General features: G+C 32.9%; 1 protein-coding gene across 4 annotated transcripts in view; it reads right to left on the bottom strand.

Annotated features, from left to right (window-relative positions):
• Nucleotides 1-6,752, bottom strand: part of LOC128216928 (6-phosphofructo-2-kinase/fructose-2,6-bisphosphatase-like) — a 39,239-nt gene extending 32,487 nt beyond the window's left edge. For 2 of the 4 annotated variants that reach the window (XM_052923653.1, XM_052923652.1), the window contains exon 1: nucleotides 6,626-6,752. In XM_052923653.1, the coding sequence (XP_052779613.1) occupies nucleotides 6,626-6,665 (40 nt within the window). In that variant the 5' untranslated portion in view covers nucleotides 6,666-6,752. Of the gene's footprint in view, nucleotides 1-1,785; nucleotides 2,058-6,625 lie in introns of those variants that run through there. The other 2 variants (XM_052923655.1, XM_052923654.1) reach the window with 2 other exon arrangements.
• Nucleotides 6,753-19,013: the final 12,261 nt, after the last annotated feature.

The following is a 19,013-nucleotide window of genomic DNA, read 5'->3' as shown; positions in this document are numbered from 1 at the left end:
GGACACTCATCACGCACATCTTGTAAACTTGGAGATTTTCATTAACAGCACACGTTTAAACACGTGCTTATAACTGTCATTTTCTGCATAAAACACATTTAATTGATTTGGTTCATTATTTGTTAAAGGCACTTATAATATATTAACAGAATAATGATCGTAAGTTATACAGTGAGACAGGTTTTATCACTGTATACTGCGACCTCTGTAAAGAATATACTAGAGTATGTACGTAACAAGGCAATTGAAAAAGTGAATAAAGGGTTTATATTTCGTGGGATCTTGAATTCGTGGATCATCTAACCCACGAAAACCACGAACATTAATGCCCCACGAACATTAATGATTTCACAGTACATGTAAACATTCCTGAAATAAATTCCTTTAAACTGTAGTAGGATAAAGAAACATGACTATCTTTTAGGGATGCCAATATTCACCTTTTTTGGTGTTTTATGCACCAGGTAAGTTTTTACTTGAGACGTAACAAATTGATTCTATGTGTTACTGTATATTTAAGGGACTGGACACTGGATAGGTAAAAAAAAAGCAAATCAGTATTACAACAAAACAAGCCAAGAATTATCAATATGAACTAGTATGAGGCCTATAATACATCATATTACCTGATTTAAAAAACATTTTGTCCCATTATAAATAGAATAAATAGTTTCCAAGTTTATATAAATGTGTATATTAAGCATGTGAAAGACACGCCATTAGTACACATACAAATACTGACACTATTTTATTTCTTTTTTGATTTACGTGGTAGTCAAACCCAGAAAATTTTGAAATAGAAAAAATATAAAAAAAACTGTGAAACATGGATGAGTTGTAAGCAATGTGATACATCAGTAAGTAAGATTCAATGCTTTGTACACAACGATATCAGTTTTATGTAAGTTTATGACAATTTTCTTTTTTTCTTCTAAAGGTATCATCTGGTGTCTAGTCCCTTTAAGAGTCGGTTCCGATTTTAGAACCTATCTAGGTATTTGTATCGTTTAGCAGAAATAAAAACAACAACTTCATAAAACTTCACAGGTCCACATACAATGAGAATTTTCCTTAACTCATGCACATATTGTTTGAATAACTTGAAAATTCATTTTTTTGTGTGTATTTTTTTATTTTTGGTGAATTTATTTTTTCTGCTGAAAACCTAACTGCCTCATGACACCAAATGAGAATCAAATTTCAAATGGTCTTCTATGTCCAACAAAGACAACAACACCACCAGGACCATGACAATGGGCTGACTTGAACTTTGTTAACGTTAACAACATGATAAATGGCATCATTGTGAACTTTTAGAGGTGAAGTATTTAATGAAACAGCCATGTTTTTGAATTCAACATGTGAAGTTGAAACAGGTGTCTCACATCTTGTTAGAAATACTGCAGATCACGAGTGTATCGATTAACTTCCAGAGTAATACAGATTTTAAAGTTCACAAAGATGATGATAATAACATTGTTTTCTTTAACACATTTCTGACCTATCAGCCCAATGTCTTGACTTTTTTTTATAAGAAAATCAGACAGGCTAAAAATATTAAATATATTTCTGCACAGTGTGAAAATATTCTGAACGTGCTACTGTTTAGCTACAGTCTCATTTGAGGTTGTGGAGAGTTGCTGAAATTTTTTGTTTTATTTCCAAGCATGATTCCTATGATGCACGTTTCCATGCAGGTGCAACAAAAGAGAATGCATGTAAAATCAACTCTATACTAAGAGCACCAGGGGTTCAAGGTTTCAATTCTATGAAAGATCAACTTACCAACTCCCCCAAGTGAGTGACAAGGCATGGTTTATTTTGTCTTTTTTATGTCCTCTAATAGTATCGTGTTTCACAAATTTCTATCTCCTTTTTCCATTTCAAAAGCAGCTTCAATAGCGACAGATGTGTGACATGTACACTCTCCTTAACTGTCCCATTGCCTGTTCACAACTATCAACCATCAACAACACAGTTCAGTAGAACTATTGACTCCGTTACTAATATGTTGGCACCACTTTTGTTGCCTACTAGTCATGTACTGCTTGTTATAAGCACATAGAAAACTGTCAGATAGCAGAAGCCATTCATTAACATTGTACTCTACTATCATGCATCCTTTAATAATTACTTATTCTGCTCTTACAGATTGTTGTATTGGTTTCACAAGATAATCATATACCATGATATAGATGCTTAGTCTTAGATATGCACACTAATCAGCTATTTAAATATTGTTTACGTTTGACAAATAGCAGACTTGTTACACTGCTGCAGAGAATTCTGAGACAAACAATTATTTCTGGCTGCAATTTGATATGCAAGAAAACTGGAATTAAAAAAACGAAATCAAGAAATTATTAACATCAACTGCTCTTATCTTCCCACAAACAGTTTATTGAGTTTTTTATTTAGGTATATTCCACTAGATAATATTTAAAATGACTCCATCTGAATTTTCAACACTGTATTAAGATACAAATTGTTTATATACCCTTTTAAATCTCCTTCAAGTGACCTTTAAAAAATAATCTCAGCCCACTGCCGATGACAATGTTGGGAATATTTGCATGCTTTAATCAGTAAATGAAAAAGAATTCCATACTCTTTTCATTGACAAATTTGTACTACAATTACACCTTAAGGACTGGCGTACTTCCAAGTTATTGAATAAAATGTCTACCGGTATATAGGCCATAGGAGATTTAATGATTGGTCTATTATATCACAATCAATTTATTTACAAAATGAGCCTCTTGTCTTCGAATTTACATAAAAAATGTTATTTATCATGCTTTTTTGTAGAACCCTTAATTTAAATTCGGAAGATGATTTATAAATAAGTAATATTTAAACTTAAGAACAAATTTTTCATCAGTTTTCAAGATAAAATAATATCAATTTTAAGTGTTGTACAAGTAATAGCTTTTTATTTCAAAGAGAGAAAAGAGTTTATAATATATGGGCAGAATTGAATATAAGAATCATGGTAAACTCACAAACAATTTATTATAATATGCACACATATATACATACACACGCACACACACACGCGCACACGCACACGCACGCACACACACACACACGCACACACACACACACGCACACACACACACAAACGTGTATTTATTTATGCAATTGTTTTTATAATTTGGATGATATTTATAATTTACAAAAATATCACTTTTAAATCATTTAATTCCTACTCCTACCACTCTTGACCTAAATAAAGTTTTTGTAAGTGTCATAACAAATAAAATGAAAATGAATTAAATGTTCATTCAAAAAGAATTCATTGTGCAAAAGTTTGTTTATGTGTGATTTGTTAGATATGTTACTATTTAAAGATTTTTCTGATATTCCTGATTGAAAGTGACTGAGGTAAAACATGCTGGTTTTAAGAATTCTTGCCTTTTATGTGTAAAAAATGCTGACAATCAAACATTTCCTTAAAATTCAGTTCAAACCCAATTGATTAAAACAATAAAAAATATATGTCACTCCTACGAAAATTTACTCACTTATTTTTGAAGGATTAATCATGCATCAGACCGGAAGACAGCAAGTTCTAATTCCAGCAAAAGTAAAATCTCTGAGACATATTTGAATTTAAAATAAGAAAACTATGAATAATGTGCATCAATCCGACACAGACAAAATATCAATCATTTTTAATCTTAAATATAGAGAGGGCATCCTGGACCACATTCTGTAATTTTGGCTTTATTTTTAATGTACCTTTATAAACTTACAAAACAATTATTTCTTATAAATAATGATAAAAGGCTTTGCATTTTTCACCTTTTTGTAAAGAGTCCCAGTTTAAATGGTTTAACTTGGTATGGAAGTATCCTGTAGTATCCTGTGACATAACCTGATGCTCGTCTTAGTACAAGTTCAAGTTTGCTTATGTTGAATGGGGTAAATGGGTTGCTGACTGGAGAACTTACAGTTGAAGCAAACTCCAATATTTCAAGGCTTAAAAAGCACATTTCTTTCATACATAATTATGGTGGACAGTTGTGAGTATTTCTTCTGTAATTTGCTTTGCTTTTTGTGATGTTTAAGTGTCAATTCCAGGCAAGGTCTGATGAGAATTTACTCTCAAAAACTTACCGTAATAGTGTTAACTGTGTCTGAATTTTGTTTATGAAAACTGTATGTTGTTACATTAGATTTTCTCTCTTTCTCTCTTATTCTGATCAATTCCCTTATGTCTGTGATAAAGATTATTTGCCACTTTTATTGCCAATTTTCCAAATTTTTCTGCTCTTGATGAAATTTGGTAGCGTCCCCAGTCAAATGTGTATTCCTGTACAAGAGACATTCATTGACAAATAACCTAGTAGAACAGAATTAAATTCCAGATGGTGTTTATGTAAATGAGAAATAGCAGCTTCCCTAATACTTCCACTGTGGCATTTCAGAGGTCATGGGTAAGCTATTCTATTGCTGTCCTTCCAGATAAACTGACTGTGTTAAAAAGGTTTGCAATAAAGCTAAGGAGAGACCTGTGCATGTTGAAACTTCACAATTGGGCTAAAAATATTGGTGAGGCACCTGGTCAAATGCCTTACTAACTGTAAACATCAAACAGAAAAGTGTCCGCCTTTGTTCAGACTGTTAGCCAGATCTTCTATAAGGAGAATTAAACCTATTTGGTAGTGACTATTAAAAAGTATTACATGTGTTTTGTTTTTAAAAACTTGACAGTGAATCAAAGTATAGATTTTATCATATCAGACCATTGGCTACTTTCTTGGTGGCCACAAACCATACTCACTTGTCCTTGGAATTGAACATTGGTCGCCTACGTGAGAAGCAAGTGGAATAACCACTGGACCAAACTTTCAAGTCAATTTTTCTTCCTACATGATGTTCGTGGAACAGTCAACATCAGTGTTACTTAACATTCAAATCAGTCAATTCACTACAGAATATATAAAAAATTTACCTAACACTATGCAGCATTTGCCTCCCGTTGCAATACATAACCAAACAATGTTTATTACTGTGAACACATGTATATCGCCCGATGTTTTGAAATGCTAAATCAAATACATTGTCATTATTTTCATAGTCTCTGGTCCAAGGTCCATTGCGATCCTGGAATAAAAACTCATTCCTGGTCTGTATTCCCAAAATGTTTTGTCAACAGGAAGAACAAAATGGCTGCTTGAATTGTCAGTGGCCTTGGAAGGGTTGACCTTTGTGCATATTGTGCAGTTGAAGATTGCGAGAGATCCGGAATTGAGAAAAATATACAAGACTGCTTAACATATCTGTATAAATTGCAGAACAGGTAGAAGAATGCAATTGTCGAAAGGTTGTATGGCAAAAAGTAGACCCCACTCTGAACAAAAATTGTGTTTTGTCTTAGTTCTTCTTGGCCAGTCTTTCTGTCTTTGTTGTTTTTGAAGCTGAATGATTTGTGATATAAAAAAAAATGCTGAACTTCTGGATCTAATTGATCTAAACTACCAGCCACGCAACTTTTGCAGAGTCTATAGATGCCTTGCTATCTTTCCTTACCGCAGACATTTTCTTTAAATCTATTTTTCACCATATCCCGTAATATAAGCATTTGGCACACCGCCTTCATGTTCAATATTTTGCCCTGTGCCCTCCCTTCAAGTCAACGCTTAATGCAGCCTTTCAAAGAATTAATTGACTGTAATTAAGGTAGCTGTTTTCATTTTTCTGAAGGCTATTTCTTTGTTCCTATCCTATAAATATAATTATTGCCTGGTAAGCATAGAGGCAAAATGACACATGCATGTTTTTAGAAGTCAGTGGTAGCAGGAGATGAACACAGTGATAAACCTACCAACCCGGTATTCTTGTCGAGAGAAACAGTATACGACGAAAATGCGAATAATCACAAGCGCTAGCCAGACATTGTTCTGTCAAAATGACATAGTACCCGGCTCGCCTTAATCGATTAGCGAAAGCGGCCGAAGGGCGGGAACCACCGGAACACTCAACTCTTTTCCGATGGTTCCCGTCCTTCGGCCGCTTTCGCTATTTGATTAAGGCGAGTCGGTAACTACGTCATTTTGACAGCATAATGTCTGGCTAGCGCTTGTGATAATTTGAATTTTGAAGCATTTTCGTCATATACTGTTTCTCTCTACAAGAATACCGGTGTTAACGTGTGTATATAACGGGCCACTGCATCTATGAGCCAGGTATTTTGTTTGTAGCTTACGAAGAAGTTATAATTTTCAACGATAACGGTCTTTGTTTACGTTTTCGCCGGGCGAACATTCTTCACTTGTTTCATATTACAGTATAGGGTTTTGTTGTTTTTTTTAAATCTCATTTTATGTTTATGGCAATGTATTATATTGATAATATACATGTTCAAGTATGTATAAATTATAATTTTGGCTAGTTGGAATTATTTATTGTGACTTTAATGAGCATTTGTCATCAAGCCACTGTGGTTGTTATATGTCCAATTACGTGCATATCATCATGAAATGATGAATTACACATTCTGGTATTAGAGGTCTATAACCTTTAGTTAAATTTAATGAAAATAACCAGTGTTCAGATAATTATAAAAATATCAGGCATATTTTATGTCATGCAAGATGACGATAGTTTAAGAAAAACTTACAAATGTTGGGTGGTTGATAACTGGAACCGTTTTCTTCCATGTTTACGGTCAAATCAATGTCAACAGACGATTGTAACACGTTCACTTTCAAAAACTTGTGCCGAACTGGACAGAACTGGAAATTCAACAACAATGGCTTTAATTTCTTACGCAGTGACCTCCCTTGATGTGCCAGATAAGATATATGCTGTCACGGTCTTTGATACTGTTCAACAGATTGAAATAACTCTGTGTTTGTTCAGTCACATACAGTATATTTTAAATAATCTTGGATTGTCACAATAATGTTGTGGATGAATAATAATGCAGAATCATCTGTTTCATTGCTTCATTCACGATTATTGTCAACTAAAGACTGAGTGCTCAGTTCACACATAATTATAATGAACAGAACAGAACAGAACAGAATTTTTATTACACGTAAACTATACAGTTTTTTGTGTTTCATATACATATTTTATAAATTACAATTACAATTATACAATGTAGTGTGAAATATTAAATAAATATTATAATTAATCTATTTTTAAGGATGAACTGGAATAGAAAACACGAATCAATCAAACTATAATAGTATACAATACAATAACCAATAGTTTGCTTTTTATATACTAGTATATGTTGGAACAAATGATACAATTGATCAATTTCTAACAATAAAACAGACTCACATAGTATATATCAACATAAATAGTAACCAATGGTTACAAATGTTAACAAAGCATACCACTGCTTGAGATAAAAATGTGTATCAAGGCTTATAATTATTGATTCATTAATAAAGTAGAACGCACCTTAAATGCTTCCGATATATATTTGCTTAACCTAAATGTTTCAGATGTATTTTGTGTATTAAGAAGTTGCACAAGTTTAAACATACTAGGTCTTATTCTATAATAACCTTTAATATAAGTTTGTCTTAATTGGACATAAGGTGTACACTTAAATATAAAATGAAATTCGTCTTCTACTTCGTTCGAGTCACATACTTGACAAAGACGTAAGTGGCGTTCTAATCTATCATATCTGCCAGTATGAACTCTTAAATTATGCGAACATATACGTATTTTTGTGATAGCAATTCTAAGATTTCTTGACACAATATTGTCTAAATAGGATTCAAACTCGAATGCAGTTTTAAGTACTCTATAAACTATTAAGACACCATTTTCATTAACACTTCCATGCCATTGTTGTAAATATTCGTCTATCAGACGCTGTTTAAAAATACAAATGAACTGGTTTTCGTTTAGCTGTGTATCATTACACCATACATCATAAAAGCCATATCTGGTGAGAAGGTTCTTAACCTTATTGAACCAATTATCCTGATTGTTATTAATATTCAACATTGCGTCTTCTATGACAGATTGAGTAATTATATTGTCACTTTTCTTAAGTTTGAACCAGTATTTTACAATACGTACATATCTATTTATATACAATGGGTATCTACCCAATTCACCGTAAACAGCAACATTTGAAGACGATTGTCTGACGCCTAGTACGGCTTTGCAAAATTTTAAATGTATCTTTTCTAGCTGTGTAGACTTCGTAAATCCCCAAATTTCACACCCGTATGTAATTATAGATGAAACAAAGGCATCAAATAATTGCAAAGCTACCCTAGGTTTACATTCATACTTTTTAAGATTTGACAGCAATGTGTTTACTGCTTTTAAACCCTTACCATATAATGTTTGGGTATTAAGGCTAAAATTGCCAGTATAATTTAAAGTTACTCCTAGATAGTTAAAATCATTTACAACGTCAACATCTTCGTTTGCATACAACCATTTTTCATTACGTTTTGTGCCACCTCTTTTGCGAAAAATTACAATTTTAGTTTTAGCAATATTGACCTCTAAGCCCCAGGTATTACAATAACTATATAAACGGTTTAACGACAATTGTAAGTCTTCCGGGGTTTCACCAAGAACAACCATGTCATCCGCAAATAACAATAAAATCAAAGAAATATCACGTAAAGCTAAACCACAATCGTTTCTATTTTGTAAATACAATTCTAAGTCTTCCACAAATAATGAAAACATAATCGGGGAAAGTATCTCTCCTTGCCTTAAGCCTACTGCTATATTAAAAAAGTCTGAATAGCTATTACAGTGTTTTACACAGGACTTTACTGACTGATACATATTGCGTATAATACGTAATATTTTACCATCTAAATTGGATTTATACAACTTTAACCATAGCGCACTGAGATATATGGAATCAAAACAACGTTTCATATCAATGAAACAGCAATACAACCGTTTATTTAAGTTAACGTATTTTTGCACAATTGACTGAAGAATAAACACTGCATCGATTGTAGACCTGCCTCTTCTAAAACCAAACTGTGCATCAGAAATTACATTATTTTCTTCACACCATTTAGTTATTCGCTGATTAAGTACACATGTAAAAAGTTTTGCAAAATTGCTTAACAATGTTATACCTCTATAATTTTTAACATCCGATTTATCACCTTTCTTATGTAATGGTACGATTATACCCTTAGTCCAGGCGACTGGAAAATTCCCAGAGTTTAAAATAATATTAAAAATTTCTGTAATATATCCTCCCAATATGTCACATGCTTCTATAAAATACTCATTTAGCAATTTATCTTCTCCAGGTGATTTATTCTTCTTAAGCAATTTTATAGCTTTACAAACCTCATCGTATGTTATTTGGTGATCTAGGTCACCGAAAACAGTACTAAAATCATTGAAATCATGGTTGTTATTAAAAATTTCAGCCTCCTCATTTATTTCATGGGTAATATCCGCAAACATCTGCTCGAAATGATTTTTAAAATCTTCCAAGGGTACATTTAAATTCGTATTACTTGACTTTTGTGAATGGAAATATCTCCAAAAATCTTTAGGTTTATTACGTTTCAAATTTTCAAACTCTTTACAGCGTTTAAATTTAAAAGCTCTGCGTTTCTTTGACACTGTAGTTTTATACACTCGTTTCAATCTACACAGTTCTAATCTATCTATATCTCTATGTGAATTATTATAAATATGTAGAGCATTTTTGTACAACTTTTTAGTATTTCTACATTCTTGATCGAACCATTTGGCCGAATCAGTTACAATACATTTTTCGAAACATGGAAAATTTATGATATGCTTAACAAATAAAGGGTCTGCTACCTCACGTACAATGTCAGTGAACTTATTTACAATATGGTCAACATTTTGTGCATCACTATTTTGGACTAAATTGTTAAAATCATTTACTCTAGTAATCAAATTATTTCTAAAAGCATCCTTCTCCTCGTCATTCCATTTCAAAAATTCACCCAAATATGGTTCTTCTTTCAATACATGTGTGTTACAAACAATATCAAAAGACAATGGGGCATGGTCACTGAAATCATTAAAATGGCAAACAGTGAAGTTTTGAACAAAATTAAAGTTATTTTCATTGATTATCAAATAGTCAATAACACTGGAACCTTTAGTATTAAAACATGTATATTTACCTACGCCACAGTCTAAACCAAGGCGGCCATTTACGATTCTTAATGCAGTGGCTTTACATAAGTCCAATAATTTATTACCGTGAGAGTTACTGCCCTTGTCCATCGAGTATCTAGGTATCGGAATATCGCATACATAATTTTCTTCATCAATATCCGGTACATAAGTGTCACAAATAATACTATCGCTTTTACTTGAAGTTCTGGCATTAAAATCCCCAGCAATCATAACAGTGCCTAATGAATTATGATAATTTATATCATCACCGAGGCATTCGAAGAGATCAACGTCAATCAAATTTGCGATAGGCGATGAGTCAGCCCACATATACACTGCTGCAAGATATATGTCGTTATCATTATTAAAAAAATGTTTATCCATTTTTAGCCATATAATAGTATCATGTGTATTTTTAACTATAGATATGCCTTCCTTAATGTTATTTCGTACATAAATGACAATGCCACCACTATTGCGTTTGGCGTGCCTATGCCTATATTTCCTATAATAGTTAAAACAATGGAATCCTGAAAGATCAATTTTACTGGATTTACATGTCCATGATTCAGTCAAAATAATAACATCATGTTGCACAAGAAAAGAAATAAAGTTTTGGTCCTCGCGCTTAGAAGCGCTTAAGCCATTGCAGTTCCAAACAACATATTTAAGCCCATCCGGCCCGTCCTACGCATCCTTAACCGGCCTCCCGTCCACATACAAAGTGTCGTATGACACCCAGGCTCTCCGCCCGGCCTGCTTTTCCTCTTTCACTCTCCTAAACAGTCTCCTCCTCTTCGCCGCAACTTCCGGTGGGAACTGCTCCGTCACGAAGAATGGCGTGTCCCTTAGATTTCTACTGCTACCACGGACCAGCTCCCGTTCGCTGAAGAAGGAGAATTTGCACACGATACTGCGGTGGCGCCGTTCGTTCCCATTTCCGTTGCCTGCTCGTTCGGCTGGCTCGTTCTGTCTTTGGCCCATCCTATGAACCCTCTCGAATCTCATATTAGCAACCGTTTCCTTGGCTATTTTAAGATTTTTCTCAATGAATTCCCTCACGATTTCATCACATTTTGCTGGAGTTTCATTGACATCTTCTGGTATATTCCCAAAAATGAGATTATTCCTCATAGTCTGCGATTGCACATAATTCATGTCATATTTTAACTTATCCTTGTCTCGCTCCAGATCCGCAATCCTCTTCCTAGCCCCCTCCAACTCAATATCCACCGAGTCCACTTTATGTTCCACTCGATTCAATTTCACACTGTTTTCTTTTATGGAGCTATCAATATGTAGCCAAAGCTTCTTAAGTTCTTTGTCAAAATTATCGACCTTCTTTTCCAGCCCGTCTAGTGTTTTTAGCCGTGTATCCATGTCATTTAGTTTAAGGTCCATTTTCCCCAACAATGCGATAATATCGGAGTTTGTAGGTCCCCCTGTGTGTTGTCCCGAACGGTCCTCCATAGTATCTGTCGATTGTGAGCAATTATCGTTCCAGGTAGTTAGTGGTTCAAACAAATTGCTTGTTGAAACGTTAATCTCCTCGTCATACAGAACTGAATTCGCCTCGCCCAACACCTGGCTAATTGACTCGAAGCCCCCCGGCGATTTCTGTGTATTTATACGTTTATTTCCACTGAACTCATCGTCACTTTCACTCCTTTTCTTCTTATTTCTTCTATTTTTCCCAGTCATTTTAAATCCATCTTTAGTTTATGTAATGTCCATGAAAAACTCTTTCTTTTGGTATAACTTTCACGATTGTATTCCAAATAGTTCACGTTAAAATCTCAAAATTTAGCCCCGTCCCTAAAACACGTCTGATCACTACAAAGTATAATCCGACACCTATAATGGATGAGTACGTTTGAGTTTGTATCATAATTAAAAAAGGAAGAAATATATTATATACTTACATGTAGGTTATATTATAAAAAAATATATAACTAAATTATAACAAGTTTTAAACTGCTAAAACGATTTTATTGCAGAAAAATGTTATTGACGCATGAACTAAACAACATAGTTTTTGTATTATGTTTACATTTTTCTACAAGTTTGATAAATTTTAGAATACTTAGATTGCACCAATAGTATCGCTTAGTATATTTTTTTCGTTAATCATAAAATGGAAATAAGATGTATGTAGAAGCGTAAAACAATCTCTAACTCTCAATTTAAAGATGTGTTAAAATATTGTGTATATACAGTATCGTCGTCAAATTCCGATTAATACACAAGAAACAATTATTGGGTGTCGTCTGCCACATCACATGAGGCGCCAAGTGCTACCAGTTAGTGTAATTTTATTTTATTTATTTATTTCAGTCTCATCAATGCATTACATTCATTCATGAATAAATGTACATTCAACAAACAGTGCATATCAGAACATCTTTATACAGATATGAGCAAAATACCGTGTAATGCACAAAATAATGACATCAAATTATACCATCTGTCAAAAATATAGACTAATTTAATAGATAAACACATGCATTGCGTATGTGTAACGATATTTATTTTTCAATTGACATATACAATATGCGACATTTAAAGAGTGGATAAAATATAAAATGATCAACCATGATACATGTTTAGGTTTCATTATTGTTTTAACCTGCTATCTGTTTCCCATAGACATTATATGCCTTGAACTTTCATTGCTCAACTTTTTTCATATGCATGCTTTATAATTTTGTTTTTACAAAAATGATTAAATCAAAAGAATAACTGATTACACTGTTCTACTAAAACAATTCTCAATTAATTTTGAAGGAAACAAACCATACTATTTAAAAACAAAAACAACAAGAAGTACATTAGCTGAATTGATATCCCCGCCAGATTAGGCAAAGTAGATGGCATGGAATTCATGTGTTGGTGAAATATTCCAATCGAAACATTCAATACGCATGCAGATTGATTGACTCTTATAACCATATGAGATATGAATTTGTTTGCAACTGTTTGAAATAGAAGAATATCGTAAATAATAAAGCATTTAGATTTGATATAGTAATCTAGAATTTGACCAGTTTCAAACTACTAAAATATTTAATCAAGGTCATATTGGCCCGGAACTATTACAACAATATAGCCTCTAGAGTGTTAGTTGCAACTGTTTGAAATAAAAGATTATCATTTAAGGTGAAGCATTTAGATTTGACCTAGTAACCTATATTTTATCCGCACATTGCCAAGCTTCAAACTTATATAAATATTAATTCAAGGTCGGATTGGATCAGAAATATTGCAAAAATAGTCTGGAGTGTTTCCAAGATTGTTTACAAGATTTGATCTTATGTGACATAGTTTCAAACTAAGCCAAGATTTCACCGAGGCAAATTCTTATTCAAAGTTTCATGGAGAATATAATATTGCCTCTGTTTATTTACAAGTTTCTGTAAAAGTTACCTAGTAACCTAGTTTTTGACCCCATGTTACCCACTTTTAAAGTATACCTTTATTATAGAAAGGGGAACATTCTGACCACAGTTTAAACAAAGTTTGACCAATCAATACCAATATTTGATTTTAAAAAATAGGCCCTAGTGACCTAGTTTCTGACCTCATGCGACCAAGTTTCGAACTAGTCATTGATTTCACTAATGACAGTTTTATCAATATTGGACCGGACATGTTGACTCTTGTATGTTCAATGATTTGACCTAGTGACCTTGTTTTGGGCACCAGATGACCTAGTTTCAATTCTAGTTCTGGAACACTTGATTCGGTGGGGGATAATGAAAACAGGAAAAAGCACTGACAGAGAGTAATCGGCATTACGTCAAAGATTTCTGTTTCTTTCAGAAACCGGGACGCGCGATTACCAGCGTAGGGTTTATGGTGTATTTCCCTGAGCTCAAATATTGTCAAAGAAATTCCACCTTCGAGTGTCCAATCACAAACGGCATAGTCACTATTGAATGTACTCGCAATAAAAAAACCCACCACAATCACAAAATATGTATACACAATATAAACACTTAAACTTTCAAACAAAACGACGTAGTATCACTTGTCAATATCGAAGCCAGTTCTAGGGGTTTCGGATGAATAACAAAATGTGGTTTAGACGCGATTTTCTGCGTTTTCTGTTTATTTGAAGGTTATATTGAAAACATCAATACGGCGAAAGCAATAAGATTTACGGAGCATTACGTCATGCTGTTTCAATGGTTTCATTTCAATAGTCATAAATAAAAATCAAGAGCAATTATTCTATGTCAGGGAGAGACAACCGAAACATTTTTTACCTAATAGGCCCTAATAAGTTTATAACCTGGTATTTATTAGCTGAAAGCGCAAAAATATTAAATGATTGGTGAATGCTAAAAGATTGACTGCTATCTACTATCGTCTCATATTAAAGGTAAAAATATAGTGTTTTCTGCACCTTTCTTTCAAATTAAACACAGTATCCTTCATAAGAACAATTGTTTTCGACATTTATTAATCTTTTTTGGTAAATTTAAACAATTGTATTAGATATGGTAAATCTTATTTTGGAGTAATTTTGCTTCTTTAAAATGTATCCAGTATCATTCAAGATCGCCCGCGAGATGGCCGAGAGCATCCGGTTTGAGCGGGTGCATCGGTCACCAGGCGCGCCGGTGACGGGGAAGATCAGGAACATTGTGGCCAAGTTCACTTTTTTCAAGGACAGAGAAATGGTTAGGAAATCGTGGAAACAGCTGGATGGGACCGTGTTTCGTGTTTTCGAACAGTTTCCGCCGGATGTAATTCAGAAGAGGAGAGTACTAGTTCCGAAGATGAAGGAGGCGAGGCGGCAGGGGAAGCGCGCGTACCTGGCCTACGACACCCTCTACGTCGACGGAACCGCAGTACGTGCGTAGGGTCACGAAGGCGGTGAGGTTTCGGTTTTATCATGGAACGTACATGGACTCACTGATTGTAAGAAGAGTTCTTCTGATTTTATTGATATTATTAGTTCACATGATATTTGTATTTTATATGAAACATGGACAAACTCATCTAGTAACATTGATCTAAATGGTTATATTTCAAAACATTATTATAGAAAATTTCAACATCGAAACGCTCGTAGAAGCAGCGGTGGTGTTTTAGTTTATTTTAAGGAGCATTTAGAAAACGGTATTCAAATTGTCAGAAACCATTATGATTCTATTATTTGGCTAAAACTAGACCATAATTTCTGTCATACTGAAGAAGATGTGTATATATGTGCAAGCTATATTTGGGGAGCTGACTCTCCTGTATATAATACTATAAATGTTGATCTATTCGATATTCTAGAAAATGATATAACATATTTTTTCTGAAATTGGCAAGGTATATATTGCTGGCGATTTAAATAGCAGGGTTGGTAATAAATGTGATTTTATTGTACATGATAATGTAAACACTGTATATGATGATATTGATTATGTTCCAGACTACACCTCTGTTAGGGCCTCACTTGATACGGTTAACAATAGTCATGGGATCAAATTGCTTGATCTTTGTAAATCTTCTTGTATACGCATTGTCAATGGTAGAATTGGCGATAGTTGTAAACATACATTTTATTCTCATAACGGTTCTTCCGTTATTGACTATGTATTGACCAAGGAATGTAATTTTTCATTGTTATCTAAGTTTACTATAGGTGATTTTACTGAATGGAGCGATCATGCCCCGTTACATTTTTCATTGTATTGTAATAATTATTCACCGAGTTATGAGACATTCAGTGATGTTAAATATAAATGGGATAATACGCTACGTGAACAATTTCGTTCAGGATTAATTACAAAATTGCCTGTATTAAACGATATTGTTGAAAATATAGACTATACAAGTAGAATGTCAATTAATAGTGTTTTAGATAGGTTTACAACGACTATCCGTGATATTGCAGATCCGTTATTTTCTAAAGTGTTTAGTTATAGTAATAAACCATCGTTTGATGATAATAGTTGTATGAAAAATGCTGATTGGTTTGATAACGATTGTGTTGACGCAAGGCTATTATACCAAGAGGCTTTACTTAACTATAGCATAGACAAATCTGATGTAAATATGATTACTCTTTGTTCACGAAAGAAGTATTATAAAGATTTAATTCGTAGAAGGAAACATTGTTGTTATCGACAGAAAATGAAGGAAATTGAAAATTTAAAGAGAAATAAGCCAAAAGATTTTTGGAAATTTTTCAAGACAAAAAATAAAGTAAATAATCATAATATTACTTTGGATCAATTTAAAGATTTTTTCGAAAATCTTAGTAATAATACTTCTGATAGTAATAATAATGAAGCAGAGGATTTCTGTTCAAACCATGATTTTAATGAAGATAATTCTACATTTCCAGAATTAGATCAACCTATATCTGTTAATGAAGTACACATGGCAATTAAGCATTTAAAACATAATAAGGCTGCTGGTAGCGACTGTATACCAAATAAATACTTTATTGATTGTGTCGATATTTTATCTAGTCATTTATGTGATGTATTTAATGGTATTTTATTGTCTGGTTATTTTTCTGAAAAATGGACTGAAGGTGTTATAATTCCTTTACATAAAAAAGGTTCTGTTAATGATGTTAATAATTACCGAGGAATTACACTTGTCAGTTGTTTTTCCAAAGTATTTACTACTATATTAAATAAGCGTATTGAAGCATTTTGCAAATCTAATGATACTATTTCTGATGCCCAATTTGGATTTCGGAAAGGTTGTTCTACTGTTGACGCCATATATATATTGACGTCCGTTGTAGAAAACTATTTAAATGAAAATAAACGTTTATACGTTGTGTACGTTGATATGTTGAAATGTTTTGATAGTATTTATCGCAATGCACTATGGTTAAAAATGTACAAATCTGGTAGTAAAGGTAAACTGCTTAGAATAGTAAAGGATATGTATGAAAATGTTAAATCATGTGTGAAATCATGTACTTCTTACTCAGACTATTTCAGTTATGCTGTTGGCTTGCGTCAAGGGGAGGTAATGTCCCCAATATTGTTTTCTCTATTCGTAGAGGACTTGGAATTTTACCTACTGAATAACACTGCGCCTGTTTATTCAGGTTTAAATATTGATGATATTGTGTTAATTTTATTACTCTTTGCAGATGATATGGCCATTTTAGGCAAAACACCAGAGGAATTACAAGAACATTTAGACAACCTTAATTTATATTGCAATGCATGGGGACTAAAAGTAAACACGATTATACAATTATACAATTAAACAAAGATTATGGTATTCCGTAAGCGGGGTAGAACACGTCAAAATGAGAGATGGACTTATAATGGCCATAACATTGAGGTTGTAGATAATTTTAATTATTTAGGTACTGTTATTAACTATACTGGTACTTTTGTATTGAACCAACAACATTTAGTTGGAAAAGCCCTCAAGGCTATGAACACATTGTTATATAAATGCAAGCAATTTGATCTTAAACCTAAAATATTTTGTCAATTATTTGATGCCTTTGTTGGTTCTATACTTAATTATGCATCCGAAGTATGGGGTTTTAGTAAATCGAAAGAAATAGAACGCATCCATTTGAAATTTTGTAAACGATTGTTACAAGTGAAATTTAATACATGTAATGCTGCTGTATATGGCGAACTAGGAAGATATCCTCTATATATTAATAGATATGTACGCATTATAAAGTACTGGTTTAAAATTGTTAATAGCAATAATATTATTCTGAAGTCTATGTATAATCATGCACTTGATGATCACAATAATAAGGGTTATACCAACTGGGTTTCAAATGTGAAAACTTTGTTAAATAATTATGGTTTTGCATATGTGTTTGATAATCCCAATGCGATACATGTTAGTACATTCATTAGTGAATTTAAAAGTAGAATTGTAAATACATTCAACCAAGAATGGTGTGTAACTGCTGGTAATAGTCCAGTTTTAGATATGTATAGAGTGTTTAAACCAACTTTAGATTATGAGCATTATCTAGATATTGTACCTAGAACTCTACGATTGTATTTTGTTAGATTTTAAGGATTTCTGTACACCCTTTAAGAATTCAGACAGGAAGGTATGCTCGTATTAATTTACCTCACAATGAGCGTTAAGGCTTATGTTGTAATACTAACGATATAGAAGATGAATACCACTTTATTTGCATTTGTCGTTGTTATGCTCAATTACGAAAAAAGTACATTAAACGTTTGTATTATGTTAATCCATCTGTATATAAGTTCCATAATATGCTTACTTCAACTGATAGGTTGGAGGTTATAAATGTTTGTAAATATATGAAAGAGGCATTTGTTATTAGAAATACATTAATTAACATTGTGACTTAACTTTATGCAGTTTTTTTTTCCTCACTGCCTATGTTAAAAATTGATCTATATACTATTTATTACTCATACATATTAGGTTTGATTGAATGAATTTATTTAATTAGTTCTTTTGATCTATAGTCTATTTATTATTCATAAATATTAGTTTTACTGTTTCAAGTCATGGAAATTATTTCTTTTGAAAACTATGATGTTTAGACACGTGGCATTGATTTGTGTATACTATTATATATTAAGACGATATACTATTGTATAAGTCTAATAAACTGTCTGTTCTGTTCTGTTCTATCATTTCACACCACCATCGGGCTATTACGGACCAGGTGTGCCATTATGGACAAAACGGCACACCGGCGCCGTTTTTAAACCTATTTATTGCATAAGTTTTTTTTTTCATTTTATAAGAAAAAAAACATATCGGCGTTTACTATACTGTCTACAGTTAGTTTTCATTGATTGTTTAGTTGGACAATTATCAAAAATCGCGCTGATTAACCTGGGACGCAGCTATTGCATTCATGACGTCATAAGAGCCATATTGTTTCTAGGTCATAGATTTTTCCTTTCTCT

Source organism: Mya arenaria, chromosome 14 (assembly GCF_026914265.1).
Source record: "Mya arenaria isolate MELC-2E11 chromosome 14, ASM2691426v1".
In the NCBI taxonomy this organism is placed as follows: Eukaryota; Metazoa; Mollusca; class Bivalvia; order Myida; family Myidae; genus Mya; species Mya arenaria.
Note: the sequence above shows the minus strand (reverse complement) of the source record. Positions and strands in the feature narration are given on the sequence as shown.